General features: G+C 42.1%; 1 protein-coding gene across 1 annotated transcript in view; it reads left to right on the top strand.

The window, feature by feature from the left end:
* The first annotated feature begins 204 nt into the window (after positions 1 to 204).
* The window catches only part of casq1 (calsequestrin 1), a 33,497-nt gene continuing 11,227 nt past the window's right edge, over positions 205 to 22,474 (top strand). Inside the window, exons 1-7 of the mRNA XM_062964740.1 lie at positions 205 to 856; positions 7,719 to 7,803; positions 12,939 to 13,039; positions 14,769 to 14,880; positions 14,966 to 15,039; positions 15,546 to 15,676; positions 21,135 to 21,180. Coding sequence (XP_062820810.1) covers positions 611 to 856; positions 7,719 to 7,803; positions 12,939 to 13,039; positions 14,769 to 14,880; positions 14,966 to 15,039; positions 15,546 to 15,676; positions 21,135 to 21,180 — 795 coding nt within the window. The 5' untranslated portion in view covers positions 205 to 610. The remainder of the gene's footprint in view (positions 857 to 7,718; positions 7,804 to 12,938; positions 13,040 to 14,768; positions 14,881 to 14,965; positions 15,040 to 15,545; positions 15,677 to 21,134; positions 21,181 to 22,474) is intronic.

Below are 22,474 nucleotides of genomic sequence, written 5' to 3'. Positions count from 1 at the left end.
GGCTTTCTCCCGGGTTACCACTCCTGCCAAAGCCAAGGCAGAGGAGCCCTCTCTGCTTTGGCCCCTGGCAACCCCAAGGCCACATGTGGCACGTTTAAGCAGGTGGGAGCCAAGGAGCATTTTGTGGGACGGGGAGGGGGCCGGCTATATGTCCACCATATACATATATAGGCAGGGAGCAGAGGGGTGGAGTGTGTCCGGAGCGGTGCCAAATGCCTGGGGATAAGGCGGCCCTCCGTGCCCAGCGCCCTCCCCCTCCGGCGCTTTTATGGGTGGCTTCTCGCCTTGGCCTTGGGAGCCGAGCACCCCTCCGAGGAGTTGTCACCACTCTTGACAAGCTCCTGCTCCTCCTCCTCCTCCCCCTGTGTCAGCAAAGCGTCCCGGCGCCTCCAGTTCGGGCTCCCTCACCCTGCCAGCTGTCACCTTAAAGGGAGGCAGGAGCGAAGAAGGAGGAGAAGAAAGCAAGAAGGAGGAGAAGAAGAAGAGGGCAAGTGGAGGGCAACTGACGGACGGACGGACGGGGAGGAGAGGACCAACGCCGCCGTGCTCTTCCTCTCCTTGCCTTCTTCTTTCCTTGGGGCAGAAGAAGCCCAAACCCAGCCAGGTCAGGATGAGGTGCTTTGACCTGGCCTGGGCCGCGCTGCTGCTGGCCGTGGCCTGTGGCCCCGTTACCCGGGGCGAGGAGGGGCTGGATTTCCCCGAATATGACGGGGTGGACCGGGTCGTCGACATCAACGCCAAGAACTACAAGGCCATCCTGAAGAAGTACGACATCCTGGCCCTGCTCTACCACGAGCCGGTGGGGGACGACAAGGCCTCCCAGAAGCAGTTTGAGCTGGAGGAGCTGATCCTGGAGGTAAAGACCAGGCAAAGGGGGCAAAAGGGTGGCCGCGGGCAAGTGGGCACTCGGTCTGGGAAGCAGAGCCGGCCCAACGATGAGGCAAATTAAGCAGTCACTTGGGGCGCAAAACATACGGGGGCGCAGTCGAGACTGCTTTTTCTGTTGATGTTTTGGTGCTTAATGTGTAAAATCTTAATGTAATTTGATGTTTAATAGGCTTTTCTTTAATCCTTCCTTATTATCCAACATTTCCGCTTATCCAACGATTTTATTTTTCAGTGATTGGTTTGGGAGGGGAAGGGCGCCAAAATTCTGTTCGCCTACACTTGAAAATTACCTAGGGCCGGCTCTGATAGGAAGCCTCCTCCATGGCACTCATAGGCAACAGCATTGCTACTCTCATCATCTCCCTGGCTCATGGGAAAGATGGTAGCCTGGAAAGTCACCTGTCCTTAACACCAATGGTGAAGAAAAGGAGAAGGTCACCAGGGCGGCCAAGTGTCCAGCCGAGGGAGGTTGCTTCCTTAAGTAAAGGTAAAGGTTTCCCCTGATGTTAAGTCCAGTTGTGACCGACTCTGGGGATTGGTGCTCATCTCCATTTCTAAGCCGAAGAGCCGGAGTTGTCCGTAGACACCTCCAAGGTCATGTGGCCACTGGCATGACTGCATGGAGTGCCATTACTTTCCTGCCGGAGCGGTACCTATTGATCTACTCACACTCTGGGGGTTGGTGCTCATCTCCATTTCTAAGCCCAAGAGCTGGCGTTGTCCATAGACGCCTCCAAGGTCATGTGGCCACTGGCATGACTGCATGGAGCGCCTTTACCTTCTCACCAGAGCAGTACCTATTGATCTACTCACATTCTGAGGGTTGTTGCTCATCTCCATTTCTAAGCCCAAGAGCCGGTGTTGTCCATAGACACCTCCAAGGTCATGTGGCCACTGGCATGGCTGTATGGGGTGTCATTACCTTCCTGCCGGAGCGGTACCTATTGATCTACTCACACTCTGGGGGTTGGTGCTTATTTCCATTTCTAGGCCGAAGAGCGAGCGTTGTCCGTAGACACCTCCAAGGTCATGTGGCCACTAGCATGACTGCATGGAGTGCCATTACCTTCCCACCAGAGCAGTACCTATTGATCTACTCACACAATACGATACAATAAGATAAAACATAACAATTGAAACAATTGGATAATTTAACAAAATACAATAAATACATTTAAAACAATAGAATATAAAATACTTGCACCATTTATTATTTTCTCTGTTTATTATTACATTTATTATTTTACTGCATTGTTACTTTTACATTTATTTTACTCTATTTTTATTATTAATACATTTATTATTTTACTCTATTATTCTATTGCATTTATTATTATTATTATTACATTTATTATTTCACTCTATTATTATTAAAAGGATACATAAGCACACTAACATTGAAGAAAATGAAAATAATGATTTAATCAGAGTTGAACAGTCATATATTAAATTACAGTTTGATGTAAAGATTCAAAAACATTTAAACTACTGAGGCCTCAATCAATGTAATTTTATTGGTATCTCGGCTTATACTGGAGTCGATGTTTTCCCAGTTTTTTGTGGTAAAATTAGGTGCCTCGGCTTATATCCGGGTCGGCTTACACTCGAGTATATACAGTAATGTAATTTTATTGGTATCTCGGCTTATACTGGAGTCAATGTTTTCCCAGTTTTTTTGTGGTAAAATGAGGCGCCTCGTCTTATATTCGGGTCAGCTTATACTCGAGTATATACGGTAATGTAATTTTATTGGTATCTCGGCTTATACTGGAGTCAATGTTTTCCCAGGTTTTTTTGTGGTATAATTAGGTGCCTTGGCTTATATTCGAGTCGGCTTATACTCGAGTATATATGGTAATGTAATTTTATTGGTATCTCGGCTTATACTGGAATCGATGTTTTCCCACTTTTTTTCGGGTTGGCTTATACTCGAGTATATACGGTATTTTCGTAATACAGCGGAGTCTCACTTATCCAAGCTAAATGGGCCGGCAGAGCCTTGGATAAGCGAATCTCTTGGATAATAAGGAGGGATTAAGGAAAAGCCTATTAAACATCAAATTAGGTGATGATTTTACAAATTGAGCACCAAAACATCATGTTATACAACACATTTGATAGAAAAAGTAGTTCAATACGCAGTAATGCTATGTTGTAATTACTGTATTTACGAATTTAGCATCAAAATATCACGATATATTGAAAACATTGACTACAAAAATGCCTTGGATAATCCAGAACCTTGGATAAGCGAGACTCTACTGTAGTTCAATACACAGTAATGTTATGTTGTAATTACTGTATTTACGAATTTAGCATCAAAATATCACGATATATTGAAAACATTGACTACGAAAATGGCTTGGATAATCCAGAAGCTTGGAGAAGCAAAGCTTGGATAAGTGAGACTCTACTGTAGTTACATTAATTGAGGCATCAGTAGGGTAAATACAGTAGAGCCTCACTTATCCAACACTCACTTATCCAATCTGTAAGTCTAAAGCTAAGTTGGGGTTTCCCTATGACATTTTACAGGCAAAAACTGGGACATATGTGGGCAATCAATGTCAGTGTGGCATAGATAACGAAGGCAATTCATGGGGAAAATAAAAAGCTCAGAAACGCTGCAGCAGTTTGCTTTTGTCTGGATCAACTGGGAAGGGTTAGAGTTGGAGCCTAAGCCCAACTCCGCCTCTCTTGCCCACTTTTCGATAACTGGCTGCAAAGTGCAAACTCCTTTTTGCATTTGGGGTTTGCAGCAAAGGAAGCAGAAGAAGGGGACAGAAGCTGGGACGTTTGCAAAGTGGGATGACAGAGGACTCAATTCCCTTTCCAGTTTCCCCAATTGGTGCAAGAAGCCCCATTCCCAGGAGGTGACGGTTGCAAGGGAGCTAAATCGGCCATCTCCATAATTGGAGCCCTTCTTGGATGAGATACCAGCCGGGGGCAACTGGCATCCTTCTCCTCAAAGGCCCGGAATAGTTTCCTTAGGAATCTCACACAGGGCCCGAAGACGGGCGGGAGGTGGGTGGTGGGAATGTGAGCCTTGGAGCATGCACTTGATGCCGCCCGAGGGTTCTGAGGTGGCCAGAGAGTGCGCAGGTCTGTGGAACGTTCTAAAAATTGACCCGAGGGAGCGGGCGGCATTTCGGAGATGCCCTCCGCCAGGGAAGTGCTATTTCAGCATGCCTTGGGGGATTAGATGGTCCTTGGGGCAGAGGAGGCAGAATAAGGAGAGAGAAGTAGGCCAAGGGCTTGGGGCCGAGCTGTGGCATTTTTGTAGTCAATGTTTTCAATAAATCGTGATATTTTGGTGCTAAATGTGTAAATACAGTAATTCCTACATAGCATTATTTCATATTGAACTACTTTTTCTGTCAAATTTGTTGTTGTTTAATAGGCTTTTCCTTAATCCCTCATTATCCAACATATTTGCTTATCCAACGTTCTGCCGGCCCGTTTATGTTGGATAAGTGAGACTCTACTGTACAATATGTTATATCATATAATATTATCTATATATATAAAAGAGTGATGGCATCAGGGCAGCGGACAAAACAACAAAACTACAGGCCCCCCAACCTCGAAATTTGACAACACAACCCATCATTCACGGCTCTAGGTTGATACAACAAAAAGAAAAGAAAAATAAAGGAATAATTGTTTTTATCCAATTGCTGCCAGTTAGAAGGCTAGGCTCCGCCCACTTGGTCTCCTAGCAACCTACTCAGCCCCGGGGACAGGCACAGTTAGGCCTCACTTAGGCCTCTTCCACAGATTATCAGATTTGAACTGGATTATATGGCAGTGTAGACTCAAGGCCCTTCCACACAGCTATATAACCCATTTAGAATCTTATATTATCTGCTTTGAACTGGATTATCTTGACTCCACACTGCCATATAATCCACTTCAGTGTGCATACTAAACATAAAGACTACCATACAACAGACATTCAATACCACCACGACCTCAACAATTTCTCACCAACAACACCAGACAACGCCACAGCAACACGTGGCTGGGCACAGCTAGTCTATATATATAAAAGGGTAATGAAATGTCGGCCTAGGACAAAACAACAAAACTACACATCCCAGAAACACTAAACTTGGCAGCACAACCCCTCATCCATGCCTCTACGTTCATACAACAAAAAGAAAAGAAAAATAAAGTCCTCATTACAGGGAGAGGAATAATTGTTTTTATCCCATTGCTGCCAGTTAGAAGGCTAAGCTCCACCCACTTGGTCTGCTTTCAGTTAGAAGGCTAAGCTCCACCCACTTGGTCTCCTAACAACCCACTCAGCTCAGGGCCACTTCAATCAGGCCTCTTCCATACTGCCTATAAAATACAGATTATCTGATTTCAACTGGATTATATGGCAGTGTAGACTCAAGATGAGCACTAACCCCCAGAGTCAGACACGACTGGACTTAATGTCTGGGGAAAACCTTGACCCTTTACCTTAACTACCACCAATTCCTCAATACTTTATTTCCCATACCACCAGACTTCGCCACAGCAACGCGTGGCCGGGCACAGCTAGTATAATATAAATTCACTTGTGCTAAGGGAGCAAGCCCTTATAAAAGTGGGGGGGGGGCACATTTAAAAAATGGAGAGAACCCGTCTCTAGAAATCTGAAAGTCCTTGAAGACAATTGATTTTTTGCTCAGCCTCAGAGTCAACTTGGAGGACCAAGGGATTCCTAGAGAGAATAGTTCAATCAAATCGGCAAATGTAGCATAAAGCAATGATACTTTGAGATCACCATCTTGACGCTGATGGAGAGAAACCGGCTACCTTGGCTGAACTCTGCAAGTTAGGCATAAAACCACTCCAGCAATCCCAAGGAGACTTTGCAAAAGTGGAGTAATGAAGCGTCAAAGTGGATTGATCAGAAAAGAAAGCTCTGGAGCATCATGCGTCTGGCTCCGAGGAGAATGATACGCTGAGGCCAAAAAGGACGGCCCGTTGTCATTACCGTCTCCTTCCAGGAGACCTTCCAGGATGACTTTGGAAAGGGCTCTCTTGCATCTCCAAATGCCCATTCCATCCATCCTTCCGCACTGCCTTGGCAGGAACTCTTAAGACTGGCAGAAGGCTATGGATGCCAAGATAGGATGCTGCAAGAGTCACCTTTAAACACCAACGTCAGAGCACCCAATGAACACGCCTCGGGCAGAAAAGGGTTTTCCAAAAGTGGTTGGATTATAAATCCCAGCAGTTCTCACCACGGGCACCCTTCTGCCAGCTGCAGAAGGCCACCTGACTGGGATCTGCACGCATTATTCACCGATACATCACACAGCCCTAGACACTTGGGAAGTGTCCGATGTGGGATCCAAGACAACAGCCAGCAGAGTGTCTGCTGTGGACTCATCTTGTTGTGTTTCAAATAATAATAATAATAATAATAATAATAATAATAATAATAATAATAATAATAATAGCCCTAGACACTTGGGAAGTGTCCGATGTGGGATCCAAGACAACAGCCAGCAGAGTGTCTGCTGTGGACTCATCTTGTTGTGTTTCAAATAATAATAATAATAATAATAATAATAATAATAATAATAATAATAGCCCTAGACACTTGGGAAGTGTCCGATGTCGGATTCAAGACAACAGCCAGCAGAGTGTCTGCTGTGGACTCATCTTGTTGTGTTTCAAATAATAATAATAATAATAATAATAATAATAATAACAATAATAATGCCAAAAGATCTCAGCCAGCATTTGGAAACAATAGGCATTGACAAAATCACAATCTGCCAACTGCAAAAGGCCACCCTACTGGGATCTGCACGCATCATCCAAAAATACATCACACAGTCCTAGACACTTGGGAAGTGTTCGACTTGTGATTTTGTGATATGAAATCCAGCATATCTATCTTGTTTGCTGTGTCATAATAAAATAATAATAATAATAATAATAATAATAATAATAATAATAATAATAATAATAATGTCCGACGTGGGATCCAATACATGCTGTGGACTCATGTTGTGTTTCTAATAATAATAATAATAATAATAATAATAATAATAATAATAATAATAATACACTTGGGAAGTGTCCGACGTGTGATCCAATTCAACAGCCAGCAGAGTGTCTTCTGTGGACTCATCATGTTGTGTTTCTAATAATAATAATAATAATAATAATAATAATAATAATAATAATAATAATAATAATAAATAAGACAAGCTGAGGCTTCGTATTCGGGGAGCATTATCTCCCCCCGCAAAAAAAAGTTATTGTATTCTTTCTCTGTTCATTCCTCCCATCCTATAAATCAAATGAATCAAATATTCCAGTGTGTATTATTGGATCATGATTGTGGGTACAGTAGAGTCTCACTTATCCAACATAAACGGGCCAGCAGAACGTTGGATAAGCAAATATGTTGGATAATACGGAGGGATTAAGGAAAAGCCTATTAAACATCAAATTAGGTTATGATTTTACAAATTAAGCACCAGAATATCATGTTATACAACAAATTTTACAGAAAAAGTAGTTCAATATGCAGTAACGCTATGTAGTAATTACTGTATTTACGAATTTAGCACCAAAATATCACGATGTATTGAAAACATTGACTACAAAAATGCGTTGGATAATCCAGAACGTTGGATAAGCGAGTGTTGGATAAGTGAGATTCTACTGTATTTAGACTCATAATAACCCAAGGGTTTGTACTACTGCTTACTTCAGTTGTGTACCTGATTTCTCTCTCCAAAACTTTTTCATTCTCCCTTTTCTCTCTCTCTTTCTCTCTCTTTCTTGTCTGTCTGCCCCGTCTGGACTCTTTCTCCTAGTTAGCCGCCCAAGTCCTGGAAGATAAAGGGATCGGGTTTGGCCTGGTGGACTCGGAAAAGGATGCTGCCGTGGCCAAGAAGCTAGGTGAGCCAATGCCTCCGCAGACTGGATATCGGAGCAAAATGCTGCAACACAGAAAGAGCTTTAGTTATGAACTACCGTATATACTCAAAGATAAGCCAAATTTTTTAGCCCTTTTTTTAAGCTAAAAAAGCCTCCCTCGGCTTATAATGGGGTCAAGGCCAAGAACCTGGAGGTCATCGCTTGCAATATAGGATTTTTTTTTTTGTGCTGTTGTGTCCAGGCATAGCCCCATGTAAGCCGCCCCGAGTCCCTTTGGGGAGATGGGGCGCGGTATAAGAATAAAGTTATTATTATTATTATCAACACAACGACGTTGTATGGCACAGCAAACAAGATAGATATGCTGGATTTCGTTTCGCAAAACCACAAGTCGAACACTTCCCAAGTGTCTAGGACTGTGTGATGTATTTTCTGATGATGTGTGCAGATCCCAGTAGGGTGGCCTTTTGCAGTTGGCAGATGGTGATTTTGTCAATGTCTATTGTTTCCAAATGCCGGCTGAGATCTTTTGGCACAGTTATTATTATTATTATTTCTCTCTTACTCTCCCTTTTCAGTGTGTTTTCCAAAGCCTCCCTCGCTCTTAAACAAAGGAAATGTTTTGAAAAGGGAGCCAAGCCCTTGCAAGTCAGGAAGAATAAAAATATATATCCATTAATCTTATAAAAGCATTTCCCCCTGAAATATTTGTTAAACTCTCCTACAGATATATAGGCATTAACCCCCTGCATGCATTTGCAATCCCTATGTACTATATATCTGTATCTATCTATCTATATACATTAATTTTATATATGAATTTTCCCCTCATATGTTTTCAGGTCTTTGCAAATCCTATATACATATAGATACATGTAGCTGTTTATCTATATCCATATATATATATATATATATATATATATATATATATATACACACATACATTATTTAACCTACTGATGCCTCGATTAATGTAACTTTATTAGTATCTATTTTATTTTGAAATTTACCAGTAGCTGCTTCAATTCCCACTCTCGGCTTATACTCGGGTCAATAAGTTATCCCAGTTTTTTGTGGTAAAATTAGCTGCCTCGGCTTATATTCGGGTCGGCTTATACTCGAGTATATACGGTATGTCGATTTTAACTATGACTTGTTTAAATTGTTTTTAAATGGTGTTGTCTGATGTCTAAATTGTTATTTTATGATTTTATGTGATTGTATTGGGCTTGTTCCTCGTGTGAGCCGCCCCAAGTCCCCTGCTGGGAAGATAGAGGCGGCATACAAAAATAAATTTATTATTATTATTATTATTATTATTATTATTATTATTATTATTGACACGACGACATAGTATGACTCAGCAAACAAGATAGATATGCTGGATTTCGTATCACAAAATCACAAGTCAAACACTTCCCAAGTGTCTAGGACTGTGTGATGTATTTTCGGATGATGCTGCAGATCCCACGCATCATCCTTTTGCAGTTGGCAGATCATGATTTTGTCAATGTCTATTGTTTCCAAATGCTGGCTGAGATCTTTTGGCATGGCATCCAGTGTGCCGATCACCACCGGGACCACCTGCACTGGTTTCTGCCAGAGTCTTTGAAGTTCAATCTTGAGGTCCTGAGAGCGGTTTTTTCCTGTTGTTTTTTGTCAATGCGATTGTCACCTGGAATAATAATAATAATAATAATAATAATAAATAAATAAATAAATAAGATGATGACCCAAAATGCAGACTGTGCAAGGAAACCAACGAAACTATTCATCATATCCTCAGCTGCTGTAAGAAAATTGCACAGACAGACTACAAACAGAGGCACAACTATGTGGCCCAAAGGATTCATTGGAACTTATGCCTCAAGTCCCACCTCCCTGCAGTAAAGAACTGGTGGGATCACAAACCTGCAAAAGTATTAGAAAATGAGCACGCAAAGATACTGTGGGACTTCTGAATCCAGACTGACAAAGTTCTGGAACACAACACACCAGACATCACAGTTGTGGAAAAGAAAAAGGTTTGGATCATTGATGTTGCCATCCCAGGTGACAGTCGCATTGACGAAAAACAACAGGAAAAACTCAGCCACTCTCAGGACCTCAAGATTGAACTGCAAAGACTCTGGCAGAAACCAGTGCAGGTGGTCCCGGTGGTGATGGGCACACTGGGTGCCGTGCCAAAAGATCTCAGCCGGCATTTGGAAGCAATAGACATTGACAAAATCACGATCTGCCAATTGCAAAAGGCCACCCTGCTGGGATCGGCACGCATCATCCGAAAATACATCACAGAGTCCTAGACACTTGGGAAGAGTTCGACTTGTGATTTTGTGATATGAAATCCAGCATGTCTATCTTGTTTGCTGTGTCATAATAATAATAATAATAATAATAATAATAATAATAATAATAATAATAATAATAATAATAATACATCACACAGTCCTAGACACTTGGGAAGTGTTGGACTTGTGATTTTGTGATACGAAATCCAGCATATCTATCTTGTTTGCTGTGTCAATAATAATAATAATAATAATAATAATAATAATAATAATAATAATAATAATAATAACAACAACATACAGTAAACCTTATCTGCCAACCTCTGAGGATGACTGCCACAGATGTGGGCGAAACGGCCGGAGAGAATGCTTCCGGAACATAGCCATACAGCCCAGAAAACCCACAGCAATTCAATTCAAAAAGAACTTCCCAAACCCTGGCTGTTTTGCCCTTTCCAGATCTACTAATGAAAAAGGAAACCGAGTCACAACCAGAGAAAAGCATGTGGATTTTCAGTGTTCGGAGCCACCAGAGGGCAGTGGGAACTTGCAGAAAGAATTTGATCCACAAAATTATTCCTTCTTCGGGCTCTTTCCCTGTGCTTTACAGAAGAAACCTAAACACACAGGTCTCTTCCCCAGATGGAAATTAAAAATACTGATATTTAATAATAATAATAATAATAATAATAATAATAATAATAATAATAATAATACTTTATTTTTCTACTCCGCCACCATCTCCCAGCAGGGACTCCCAGGTTCCTCTGGACAATAATAGTCCTAGACACTTGGGAACAGTCCGACGTGTGATCCAATTCAACAGCCAGCAGAGTGTCTGCCTTGGACTCATCTTGTTGTGTTTTAATAATAATAATAATAATAATAATAATAATAATAATAATAATAATAGGGTGCCGTGCCAAAAGATCTCAGCCGGCATTTGGAAACAATAGACATTGACAAAATCAATGATCTGCCAACTGCAAAAGGCCACCCGACTGGGATCTGCACATCATCTGAAAATACATCACAGAGTCCTAGACACTTGGGAAGTGTTCGACTTGTGATTTTGTGATACGAATTCCAGCATATCTATCTTGTTTGCTGTGTCATAATAAAATAATAATAATAATAATAATAATAATAATAATAATAATAATAATAATAAATAATTTGGGAAGTGTCTGATATGGGATCCAATTCAACAGCCAGCAGAGCGTCTGCTGTAGACTCATCTTGTTGTGTTTCAAATAATAATAATAATAATAATAATAATAATAACAACAACAACAACAACAATGATAATAATAAAAATAATAAATAATTTGGGAAGAGTCCGACGTGTGATCCAATTCAACAGCCAGCAGAGTGTCTGCTGTGGACTCATCTTGTTGTGTTTCAAATAATAACAACAACAACAATAATAAATTTAGGAAGGGTCTGATATGGGATCCAATTCAACAGCCAGCAGAGTGTCTTCTGTGGACTCATCTTGTTGTGTTTCAAATAACAACAACAACAACAACAACAACAACAACAACAACAATAATAATAATAATAAACTTGGGAAGAGTCCAACGTGTGATCCAATTCAACAGCCAGCAGAATGTCTTCTGTGGACCCATCTTGCTGTGTTTCAAATAATAATAATAATAATAATAATAATAATAATAATAATAATAATAGTAATAATAATAATAATAATAGTAATAATAATAATAATACTTTATTTATACCCTGCCGCCATCTCCCCGTGGGGACTCACATGGGGCAAAGCCCGATCAGCATAGTTTACAAAAACAACAGCGTAAATACATTGCACAATATGCAAAAGATAAAGCACAATAAGGCAATAAAACAAGAGTTAATACCACAGGAATAATATCAATCAACCACCAAGTACAACTCAGTCAACTTCATAGATGGCGGAACTGCAGCAGCAATATAAAAATACAGTAGAGTCTCACTTATCCAACACTTGCTTATCCAACTTTCTGGATTATCCAACGCATTTTGTAGTAAATGTTTTCAATATATCGTGATATTTTGGTGCTAAATTCGTAAATACAGTAATTACTACATAGCATTACTGTGTATTGAACTACTTTTTCTGTCAAATTTGTTGTATAACATGATGTTTTGGTGCTTCATTTGTAAAATCATCACCTAATTTGATGTTTAATAGGCTTTTCCTTAATCCCTCCTTATTATCCAACATATTCGCTTATCCAACATTCTGCCGGCCCGTTTATGTTGGATAAGCGAGACTCTACTGTAGCGTCATCAGATTAAAATACCCAAGTAAAAGGGACCTAGTTTCCAGGGCAGCAGAAAACAAGCTTGCTCCTTCCTCCCTATGACTTCCTCTCACATATCTATACATGGCAATCGTGTCTCTTCTCAGCCTTCTCTTCTGCAGGCTAAGCATGCCCAGCTCTTTAAGCCGCTCCTCATAGGGATTCTTGTTCTCCAGACAATCATTTCAGTCATTTTCGTCAGTCATTTTCGTCGCCTTCCTCTGGACACATTCCAGCTTGTTGACATCTCTCTTAAGTTGTGGTGCCCAGAATTGGACACAGTGTGATTCCAAGTGTGGTCTGAACAAGGCAGAAGAGAATAGAGCGGGAACATGACTTCCCTAGATCCAGACACTAGAATCCTATTTATGCAGGACAAAATCCCATTGGCTTTTTGAGCTGCTGCATCACATTTCCGGCTCATGTTTAACTTCCTCTCCACGAGGACTCCAAGATCTTTTTCTGGCTGTCAAGCCAGGCATCGTCCCGTGTTCTGTCTCTTTGCATTTCATTTTTTCTGCCTAAGTGGAGTCTCTTGCATTTGTCCTTGTTTTTCTCTCTGCAGGTCTGGGGGAGGAAGACAGCATCTACGTCTTCAAGGATGATGAAATCATCGAGTATGACGGGGAGTTTTCGGCTGACACCTTGGTGGAGTTTCTGCTGGATGTGAGTGACCTTGGCCCACAAGTCTATTCTCCTTCGCCGAATGGGGACAAAAAACTCACTTCGATTTCTCTTATGGGAGGAGACCTCTCCTGTTTAATCCAATGTGGTTTGGACAAGATCTTCAGAAAGCGGAGTTCACTTTGCACTTCTCTTGGCATAGAAAGGGTTCAAATCCCCAAGGCGTCTAAAACAGTGATTCCCAAACTTATTTGTCCTGCCGCCCCCTTTCCAGAAAATATATCACTCAGCACCCCCTGGAAAGGGGGGCGTGGCTTAGAGGGGTGGGTGTGGCTCCTGCTCAAGAGGGCGGGGCTGAGCCTCTCCCCTAGTCCAAGATGCAGGGCTGCGAGGGAAGGTGGGCGGGGCCAGGACTGGGATGGGCAGAGTTACGAGCTCTGAGTCAGGGCTGAGCTTCTATCCCTTCCCTGCGGTGCCTGCCTGGACACAGGGGGCGGGGCTAGAGGAGGGGGCGGGGCCTCTTCCCAAGCACCTGACGGGGCTGAACCTCTATACCCCACCCCCGGGTTCTAACAAGCACCTCAGGGGAGGTATATAGAGGCTCAGCCCTGTCTTGCGCTCTTGGGAAGAGGCCCCGCCCCCACCTCTAGCCCCACCCTTTAATCCTAAAAGGCCTCTCTGGAAAAATATAGAGGCTCAGCCCTGTCTCGGGCTCTTGGGAAGAGGCCCCGCCCCCTTCCCTAGCCCCGCCCTTTAGTCCTAAAAGGCCTCTCAGGAGAGGTATAGAGGCTCAGCCCTGTCTCAGGCTCTTGGGAAGAGGCCCCGCCCCCACCCCAGCCCCACCCTTTAGTCCTAAAAGGCCTCTCAGGAGAGGTATAGAGGCTCAGCCCTGTCTCAGGCTCTTGGGAAGAGGCCCCGCCCCCACCCCTAGCCCCACCCTTTAGTCCTAAAAGGCCTCTCAGGAGAGGTATAGAGGCTCAGCCCTGTCTCAGGCTCTTGGGAAGAGGCCCCGCCCCCACCCCAGCCCCACCCTTTAGTCCTAAAAGGCCTCTCAGGAGAGGTATAGAGGCTCAGCCCTGTCTCAGGCTCTTGGGAAGAGGCCCCGCCCCCACCCCAGCCCCACCCTTTAGTCCTAAAAGGCCTCTCAGGAGAGGTATAGAGGCTCAGCCCTGTCTCAGGCTCTTGGGAAGAGGCCCCGCCCCCACCCCAGCCCCACCCTTTAGTCCTAAAAGGCTTCTCAGGAGAGGTATAGATGCTCAGCCCTGTCTCTGGCTCTTGGAAGGAGGCCCCGCCCCCTTCCCTAGCTCCACCCTCTGTGTCCCAACAAGCACCTCAGGAGAGGTATAGAGGCTCAGCCCTGTCTCACACTCTTGGGAAGAAGCCCCGCCCACTCCTCTAGCTCCGCCCCCTGTGTGTCCTAATAGGCACCTCAAATGGTCAGCCCTGTCTCCGGCACTTGGGAAGAGGCCCCGCCCCTCCTCTGGCCCCACACCCATGTCCTAATAGGTGCCATCACCGGCCCTTTGGATCACTCCAGCGCCCACCGGGGGGTGGTAGTGCCCACTTTGGGAACCACTGGTCTAGATCTTGAAGTTTCAAGTTGTCTCTGACTTGTCAAGCATAACCATCCTGGGGTGGAGACGTCCAAAAGAAAACATAGCTCCCTATAGGAAGCTACTCCAATGGCATTGGGAGCACTTTCCTAAGCTCCACCAGTGAGTAAGTGGTGGATAGAGAGGAAAGACCCATGCTCTTCGCCTTTTTTTTGCAGGTTATGGAGGATCCCATTGAGTTCATTGAGGGTGATCACGAACTCCAGGCCTTTGAGAACATCGACGAGGAGCCCAAACTTATTGGATATTTTAAGAGCGAGGACTCTGAACGTACGTGGGATTTGAAGCCATGACATACAATATTGTTATTATATAAAATGCCAAATATATCAATCCTCAAATTTCCATTTTTCAGATTTCAAGGCCTACATAGATGCCGCGGAGGAGTTCCACCCTTACATCCCCTTCTTTGCCACGTTTGACAGCAAGGTAAGCGGCCGGAGCTGTAACCCAATAAAATACTTGTGATGCGGTGAGGTGGGTGGGATTCGAATTCGGGACAGAACTCTAACTTGAGTCAGAAACACACCGATGCACACAGGTGTCTGAAGTTTGCTGCTGTTTACTTTAGAGCGGTGGGCCCATAACCAATTGTCAGAGTAATGCGCACAGTGTAGCAGCAGATGAATGACATCAGTTGAGTGCAATATACTAACACACTTGTAGTCTGGACACTCCTCTCTGTGTTCCAGCCACATATCCAAGGTCAATACAGCTTCTTACCAAATTAACTCTTTACACACTATAGCATTTCCTGGATGATGCAATACATGCTAGACACAAATTTCATTTAAACACTACTAATACACAAATCCCACATTGACATTATGGACCCCAAGTTCAAGGCTAGATGGTAGACCCCCAAAGCCATACCTGGCCCCATCCTACCCCAGAAAAAGGTTCTTGTTCATTCTTTGTGCCTTTGGTCACTCCAGGTTGCAAAGAAACTCTCCCTCAAGCTGAACGAGATTGACTACTATGAGCCATTCATGGAGGAGCCCATCACCATCCCAGACAAACCAAACAGCGAGGAAGAAATCCTCCAATTCATGGAAGAACATAAGAGGTGAGGGTCTTGTGTACTTGACGGTTGGGTTTAGGGTTCTGTGGATAAGGGTGAACTAAAACTCCCATATGCCAAGGTCAATCACCCTCAAACCAGGCCCCTTTTCTCCCTTTTTCAAACTCTAAAAGTAGCCAGAAAAGGCTTTTTAAAACTTCTCTCCCCCTCCCAAAAAACCCACCTCATTTTTGTTTCCTTAGGAATAAAAAGAAATACACACCTTCTGTTGCTCTCTTTTCCCTCCTTCCCTCCCTTTGGACTCAAATGTTCTTGCAATTATAGTAGTAGTAGTAATAATAATAATTCAAGATTGAACTTCAAAGACTCTGGCAGAAACCAGTGCAGGTGGTCCCGGTGGTGATGGGCACATTGGGTGCCGTGCCAAAAGATCTCAGCCGCCATTTGGAAACAATAGACATTAACAAAATTACGATCTGCCAACTGCAAAAGGCCACCCTGCTGGGATCTGCACACATCATCAGAAAATACATCACACAGTCCTAGACACTTGGGAAGTGTTCGACTTGTGGTTTTGTGAAACAAAATCCAGCATGTCTATCTTGTTTGCTGTGTCATACAACATCGTTGTGTCAATAATAATAATAATAATAATGAATTGTGCAAATTTGCAAAAATATCTTTTTTTCTTCCCCTTCTGTCCATGCAATCTGGCTTGCAAGGGTTTCTCTCGCACTCTCCTTTCGCTTTTGGAAACATTCGCTTCTTGTTTCTGTCTCTCTCTCAAAAAAAATAAGATAACCAGCCTGGAAGGAGAAGCGGAGGAGGGAAGTTTTGGAAAAGAAAACATACTGTGGCCTCTGGCTTGACCTTGACCCGAATATAAGCCGAGGGAGGCTTTTTCAGCTCATAAATAAGGGCTGAAAAACTCGGCTTATCTTCGAGTATATACGGTACCTAGAAACATATGCACAACATAGACATATGCAGATGCTTCGGTTGTACTGCGTATGTGTGCTGTTGTTTTTATTTTAAAAATGGCTTTGTGGCGGCCAGTCCAAAGCCGGCCCCCAAAGCCATGCGTCTGGCATTAGCTGGTGCCCAACAGCAGTCAAAAGCCATTTGTCACGCTTTTTCTTCCGCTCGACAGCCAAGCATGCCCTTTAAAAACAAATGCCTGGCAATGGCAGAGAAAAGAAACGGCCTCTTTAGGGTATTTACATTATGATCGGGTTGCTGTGAGTTTTCCGGGCTGTGTTGCCATGTTGCAGAAGCACTCTCTCCTGACCTTTCATCCACATCTATGGCAAGCATCCTCAGAAATTGTGAGGTCAATGTGTTGTCGAAGGCTTTCATGGCCAGGATCACAGGGTTGTTGTATGTCTTTTGGGCTGTCTGGCCATGTTCCAGAAGCATTCTCTCCTGACGTTTCGCCCACATCTATGGCAGGCATCCTAAGAGGTTGTGAGGAATAATAATAATAATAATAATAATAATAATAATAATAATAATAATAATAATAGGGTTGTTGTATGTTTTCCGGGCTGTCTGGCCATGTTCCAGAAGCATTCTCTCCTGACGTTTCACCCACATCTAAGGCAAGCATTCTCAGAGATTGTGAGGAATATATGTCCATGTTCCAGAAGCATTCTCTCCTGACGTTTTGCCCACATCTATGGCAGCCATCCTCAGAGATTGTGAGGAATATATGTCCATGTTCCAGAAGCATTCTCTCCTGACGTTTCGCCCACATCTATGGCAGCCATCCTCAGAGATTGTGAGGAATATATGTCCATGTTCCAGAAGCATTCTCTCCTGACGTTTTGCCCACATCTATGGCAGCCATCCTCAGAGATTGTGAGGAATATATGTCCATGTTCCAGAAGCATTCTCTCCTGACGTTTCGCCCACATCTATGGCAGGCATCCTCAGAGATTGTGAGGAATATATGTGCACGTTCCAGAAGCATTCTCTCCTGACGTTTCGCCCACATCTATGGCAGGCATCTTCAGAGGTTGTGAGGAATATATGTCCATGTTCCAGAAGCATTCTCTCCTGACGTTTCGCCCACATCTATGGCAAGCATCCTCAGAGATTGTGAGGAATATATGTCCATGTTCCAGAAGCATTCTCTCCTGACGTTTCGCCCACATCTATGGCAGCCATCCTCAGAGGTTGTGAGGAATATATGTTCATGTTCCAGAAGCATTCTCTCCTGACGTTTCGTCCACATCTATGGCAGGAACGACATATGACGTGGATGAGGGGTTGTGCTGTGAAATTTCGCGGTTGGGGGGGGGGTCTTTATTTGTGTTGTTTAGGGCGTCGCCAGGATTCCATCACTCATATATATATAAACCCCACTTGCCTAGTTTCCAACAGACCTCCCGACCTCTGAGGATGCCTACCGTAGATGTGGGCGAAACGTCAGGAGAGAATGCTTCTGGAACATGGCCAGACAGCCTGGAAAACTCACGGCAATCCAAAACAATCACGGGTACCCTATTTGAAAACCGCTGCAAGACCACGTCCTCGATCCCACTCTATGTGTGAGACCTTCCCATTGACTTGGGTCAAATTAATATAGTTGGAGAGGAGCCCCCAGATGGCGTAGTGGACTAAGTGACTTGAAGGTTGGGTTGCTGACCTGAAAGCTGCCAGGTTCGAATCCCACCCGGGGAGAGTGTGGATGAGCTCCCTCTATCAGCTCCAGCTCCATGCGGGGACATGAGAGAAGCCTCCCACAAGGATGGTCAAAACATCAAAAAAACATCCGGGCAATGTCCCCTGGGCAACGTCCTTGCAGACGGCCAATTCTCTCACTCCAGAAGCAACCCCGGTTGCTCCTGACACGTAATATATATATATACTAGCTGTGCCCGGCCATGCGTTGCTGTGGCAAAGTGGTGGTGGTATTGGTTAAAAATTGTTGTGTAATTTTTATTTGACGTTATTTGTATTTTTTAATTAATTTTATTGTAAGTTATCTTTTTATTTATTATATTTTATTATTTTCTTGTATAATTTTTAGTTATTTTTTGTTATTATGATATTTTATTGTATTCATTTTTTAGTTTTTTTTAGTGTTTTTTATTATTTTTTATTGGGTTGCTAGGAGACCAAGTTGGAGGAGCTTAGCCTTCTAACTGGCAGCAATTGGATAAAAGCAATTATTCCTCTCTCTCTAATTAGGACTTTATTTTTCTTTTCTTTTTGTTGTATGAACGTAGAGGCATGGATGAGGGGTTGTGCTGTCAAGTTTAGTGTTTCTGGGATGTGTAGTGTTGTTGTTTTGTCCTAGGCCGAAATTTCATTACCCTTTTATATATATAGATAATATTAATTATATATTATATATTAAAGGTAATATTACTAATAATATTGCCATATAATGATATAGTACAATATAGTAATTTCATGCTTATATTGTGCTATGCTTATATATTGTGCTTATTCCTTTCCCTCTAATTAGAGGCGTGGATGATGGGTTGTGTTGTCAAATTTTGAGTTTTGTTGTTTTGTTGGTCGCCGTGATGCCATCACTCTTTTATATATATACTAGCTGTGCCCGGCTAGTATGGTGGTATGGGAAATAAATTATTGAGGAATTGGTGGTAGATAAGATAAAGGGGCCCCTGGGCTGAGTGGGTTGCTAGGAGACCAAGTGAGCAGAGCTTAGCCTTCTAACTGGCAGCAATTGGATAAAAACAATTATACCTCTCCCTCTAATTAGGACTTTATTTTTCTTTTCTTTTTGTTGTATCAACCTAGAGGCATGGATGAGGGGTTGTGATGTCAATTTTCAAGGTTGTGGGGTGTTTACTTTTGTTGTTTTGTCCGCTGCCGTGATGCCATCACTCTTTTATATATATGTATATATATGTATATATATATATATATATATATATATATATATATATATATATATATATAGTTGGACAGTGCTTGAATTTCCATGGCTCAAGGCCAGCACTATTGGATGGACAGAGATGGTGAATGAATGGTAAGACTACGATTCCGTAGCAGTACAAGTGGCGTCAGGCTGCATTAATTTGACAGAGTGGACGCACCCTTTTGTCAGATTGACTGGCAGGATCAACACAGGCTTGCTTTGTCCTGTTTAATTTGCAAAACTGCATACTCAATGCTGCTGCCCTTATTATCGGATGGCTTCCATGGCACTCCTTGGCTTCTCCACCCGCAAGATTTGGCAGATCAGGGACTTTGGTTGCCATGGCAGCCGCTCTTCCTCCCCCCCCCTCCCTCCCCTTTTGCCTGGCACTGGGTTGGCAAGAGGACTGGGATTAGGCTGCTTGCTTTTTGCAAAGCGACAGCCTCTCTTCTCTTCTCCTTTTGCTCTCCCATCCCTCCATCCTCATCCTCCTCTGCTTTCCTGCTCTGGCTTTGACCCACACCTACACACACCCACACACATCCTCCCTTTCTTTTTTGCAAAACAACCCCCTCCCCATCCTTCGATTTCCAAGGCAGATGCAACAAAGAGCAGAAAAAGCTCATTTTCCCCATCTCTCGGTGCCTTCGAGATCCAGCTCCCTTGGAAACGTTCAAGGTCACATTGCTTAGGAGTTAATGGGCTTAAAAGCCACATGCTTTGAAAGTCTCTGGCCTTGTTGATCTGCGGCTGCTGCTGCTTCTTCTTCGTAGTCACTCTCCGCCAAATAATAATAATAATAATAATAATAATAATAATAATAATAACAACAACAACAACAACAACAACACCCTACTGGGATCTGCAGGCATCATCCGAAAATACATCACACAGTCCTAGACACTTGGAAGTGTCCGACTTGTGATTTTGTGATATGAAATCCAGCATGTCTATCTTGTTTGCTGTGTCATAACAAAATAATAATTATATATTGACAAAATTACATTAATAGACATTGACAAAATCACAATCTGCCAACTGCAAAAGGCCACCCGACTGGGATCTGCACACATCATCCAAAAATACATCACACAGTCCCAGACACTTGGGAAGTGTTCGACTTGTGATTTTGTGATAAGAAATCCAGCATATCTATCTTGTTTGCTGTGTCGTGCAATAATAATAATAATAATAATAATAATAATAATAATAATAATAATAATAAACTTATGTTGTAATTACTGTATTTATGAATTTAGCACCAAAATATCATGATATATTGAAAACATTGACTACAAAAATGGCTTGGATACTCCAGAAACTTGGATAAGCAAGGCTTGGATAAGTGAGACTCTACTGTATTCAGAAACATTTAACCTACGGATGCCTCAATTAATGTAATTTTATTGGTATCTATTTTTATTTCTGAAATTTACCACCCTCGGCTTATACTGGAGTTAATGTTTTCCCAGTTTTTTTGGTTGCCTTGCTTATATTCGGGTTGGCTTATACTCGAGTATATATGTACTTAACAAAAGCACACCGATAAGATGGCCATCCAATTAGTATATCCTGAGATACTAAACCTCTTTCTCTGTCAATTTCTTGCAGGCCAACACTGAGAAAACTCCAGCCGGACAGCATGTATGAAACCTGGGTACGTTCAAGGGAAGGGAGGGGTGGGGGTCCGAAAGAGAACTTTGCAGAGATGCTACACAGCCCACTTTCTCTGGATGATGGGGTCCTAAAATAGCTTGGATTCCTCTATCCAGGACTCCCCAAGACTCAGTCCTTTGACCATGGCGTGGGAGCAGATTTACAATTAGGATGCTTTGCAATAGAAGAAAAACATAGACTCAGGGATGCCCAGGTTTGCCATGCAGAAAAACACAACCACATCCATAATTCACCATCAGTGATACTTCTATAGAGCCAACCCCAAAGCATGAATCATAGAATAATAATAATAATAATAATAATAATAATAATAATAATATAATAATAATAATAATAATAATAATAATAATAATAATAATAATAATCATATAACTCACGATCTGCCATCTGCAAAAGGCCACCCTACTGGGATCTGCGCGCATCATCCGAAAATACATCACACAGTCCTAGACACTTGGGAAGTGTTCGACTTGTGATTTTGTGATATGAAATCCAACATATCTATCTTGTTTGCTGTGTCATAATAAAATAATAATAATAATAATAATAATAATAATAATAATAATAATAATAATAATACATCACACAGTCCTAGACACTTGGGAAGTGTTCGACTTGTGATTTTGTGATATGAAATCCAACATATCTATCTTGTTTGCTGTGTCATAATAAAATAATAATAATAATAATAATAATAATAATAATAATAATAATAATAATACATCACACAGTCCTAGACACTTGGGAAGTGTTCGACTTGTGATTTTGTGATATGAAAATCCAGCATATCTATCTTGTTTGCTGTGTCATAATAAAATAATAATAATAATAATAATAATAATAATAATAATAATAATAATAATAATAATACATCACACAGTCCTAGACACTTGGGAAGTGTTCGACTTGTGATTTTGTGATATGAAAATCCAGCATATCTATCTTGTTTGCTGTGTCATAATAAAATAATAATAATAATAATAATAATAATAATAATAATAATAATAATAATAATAATACATCACACAGTCCTAGACACTTGGGAAGTGTTCGACTTATGATTTTGTGATACAAAATCCAGCATATCTATCTTGTTTGTTGTGTCATAATATAATAATAATAATAATAATAATAATAATAATAATACATAATACATAAATAATAATACATCACACAGTCCTAGACACTTGGGAAGTGTTCGACTTGTGATTTTGTGATATGAAATCCAGCATATCTATCTTGTTTGCTGTGTCATAATAAAATTATTATTATTA

This window comes from Anolis carolinensis, unplaced genomic scaffold (assembly GCF_035594765.1).
Source record: "Anolis carolinensis isolate JA03-04 unplaced genomic scaffold, rAnoCar3.1.pri scaffold_14, whole genome shotgun sequence".
NCBI lineage: Eukaryota > Metazoa > Chordata > Lepidosauria > Squamata > Dactyloidae > Anolis > Anolis carolinensis.
Note: the sequence above shows the minus strand (reverse complement) of the source record. Positions and strands in the feature narration are given on the sequence as shown.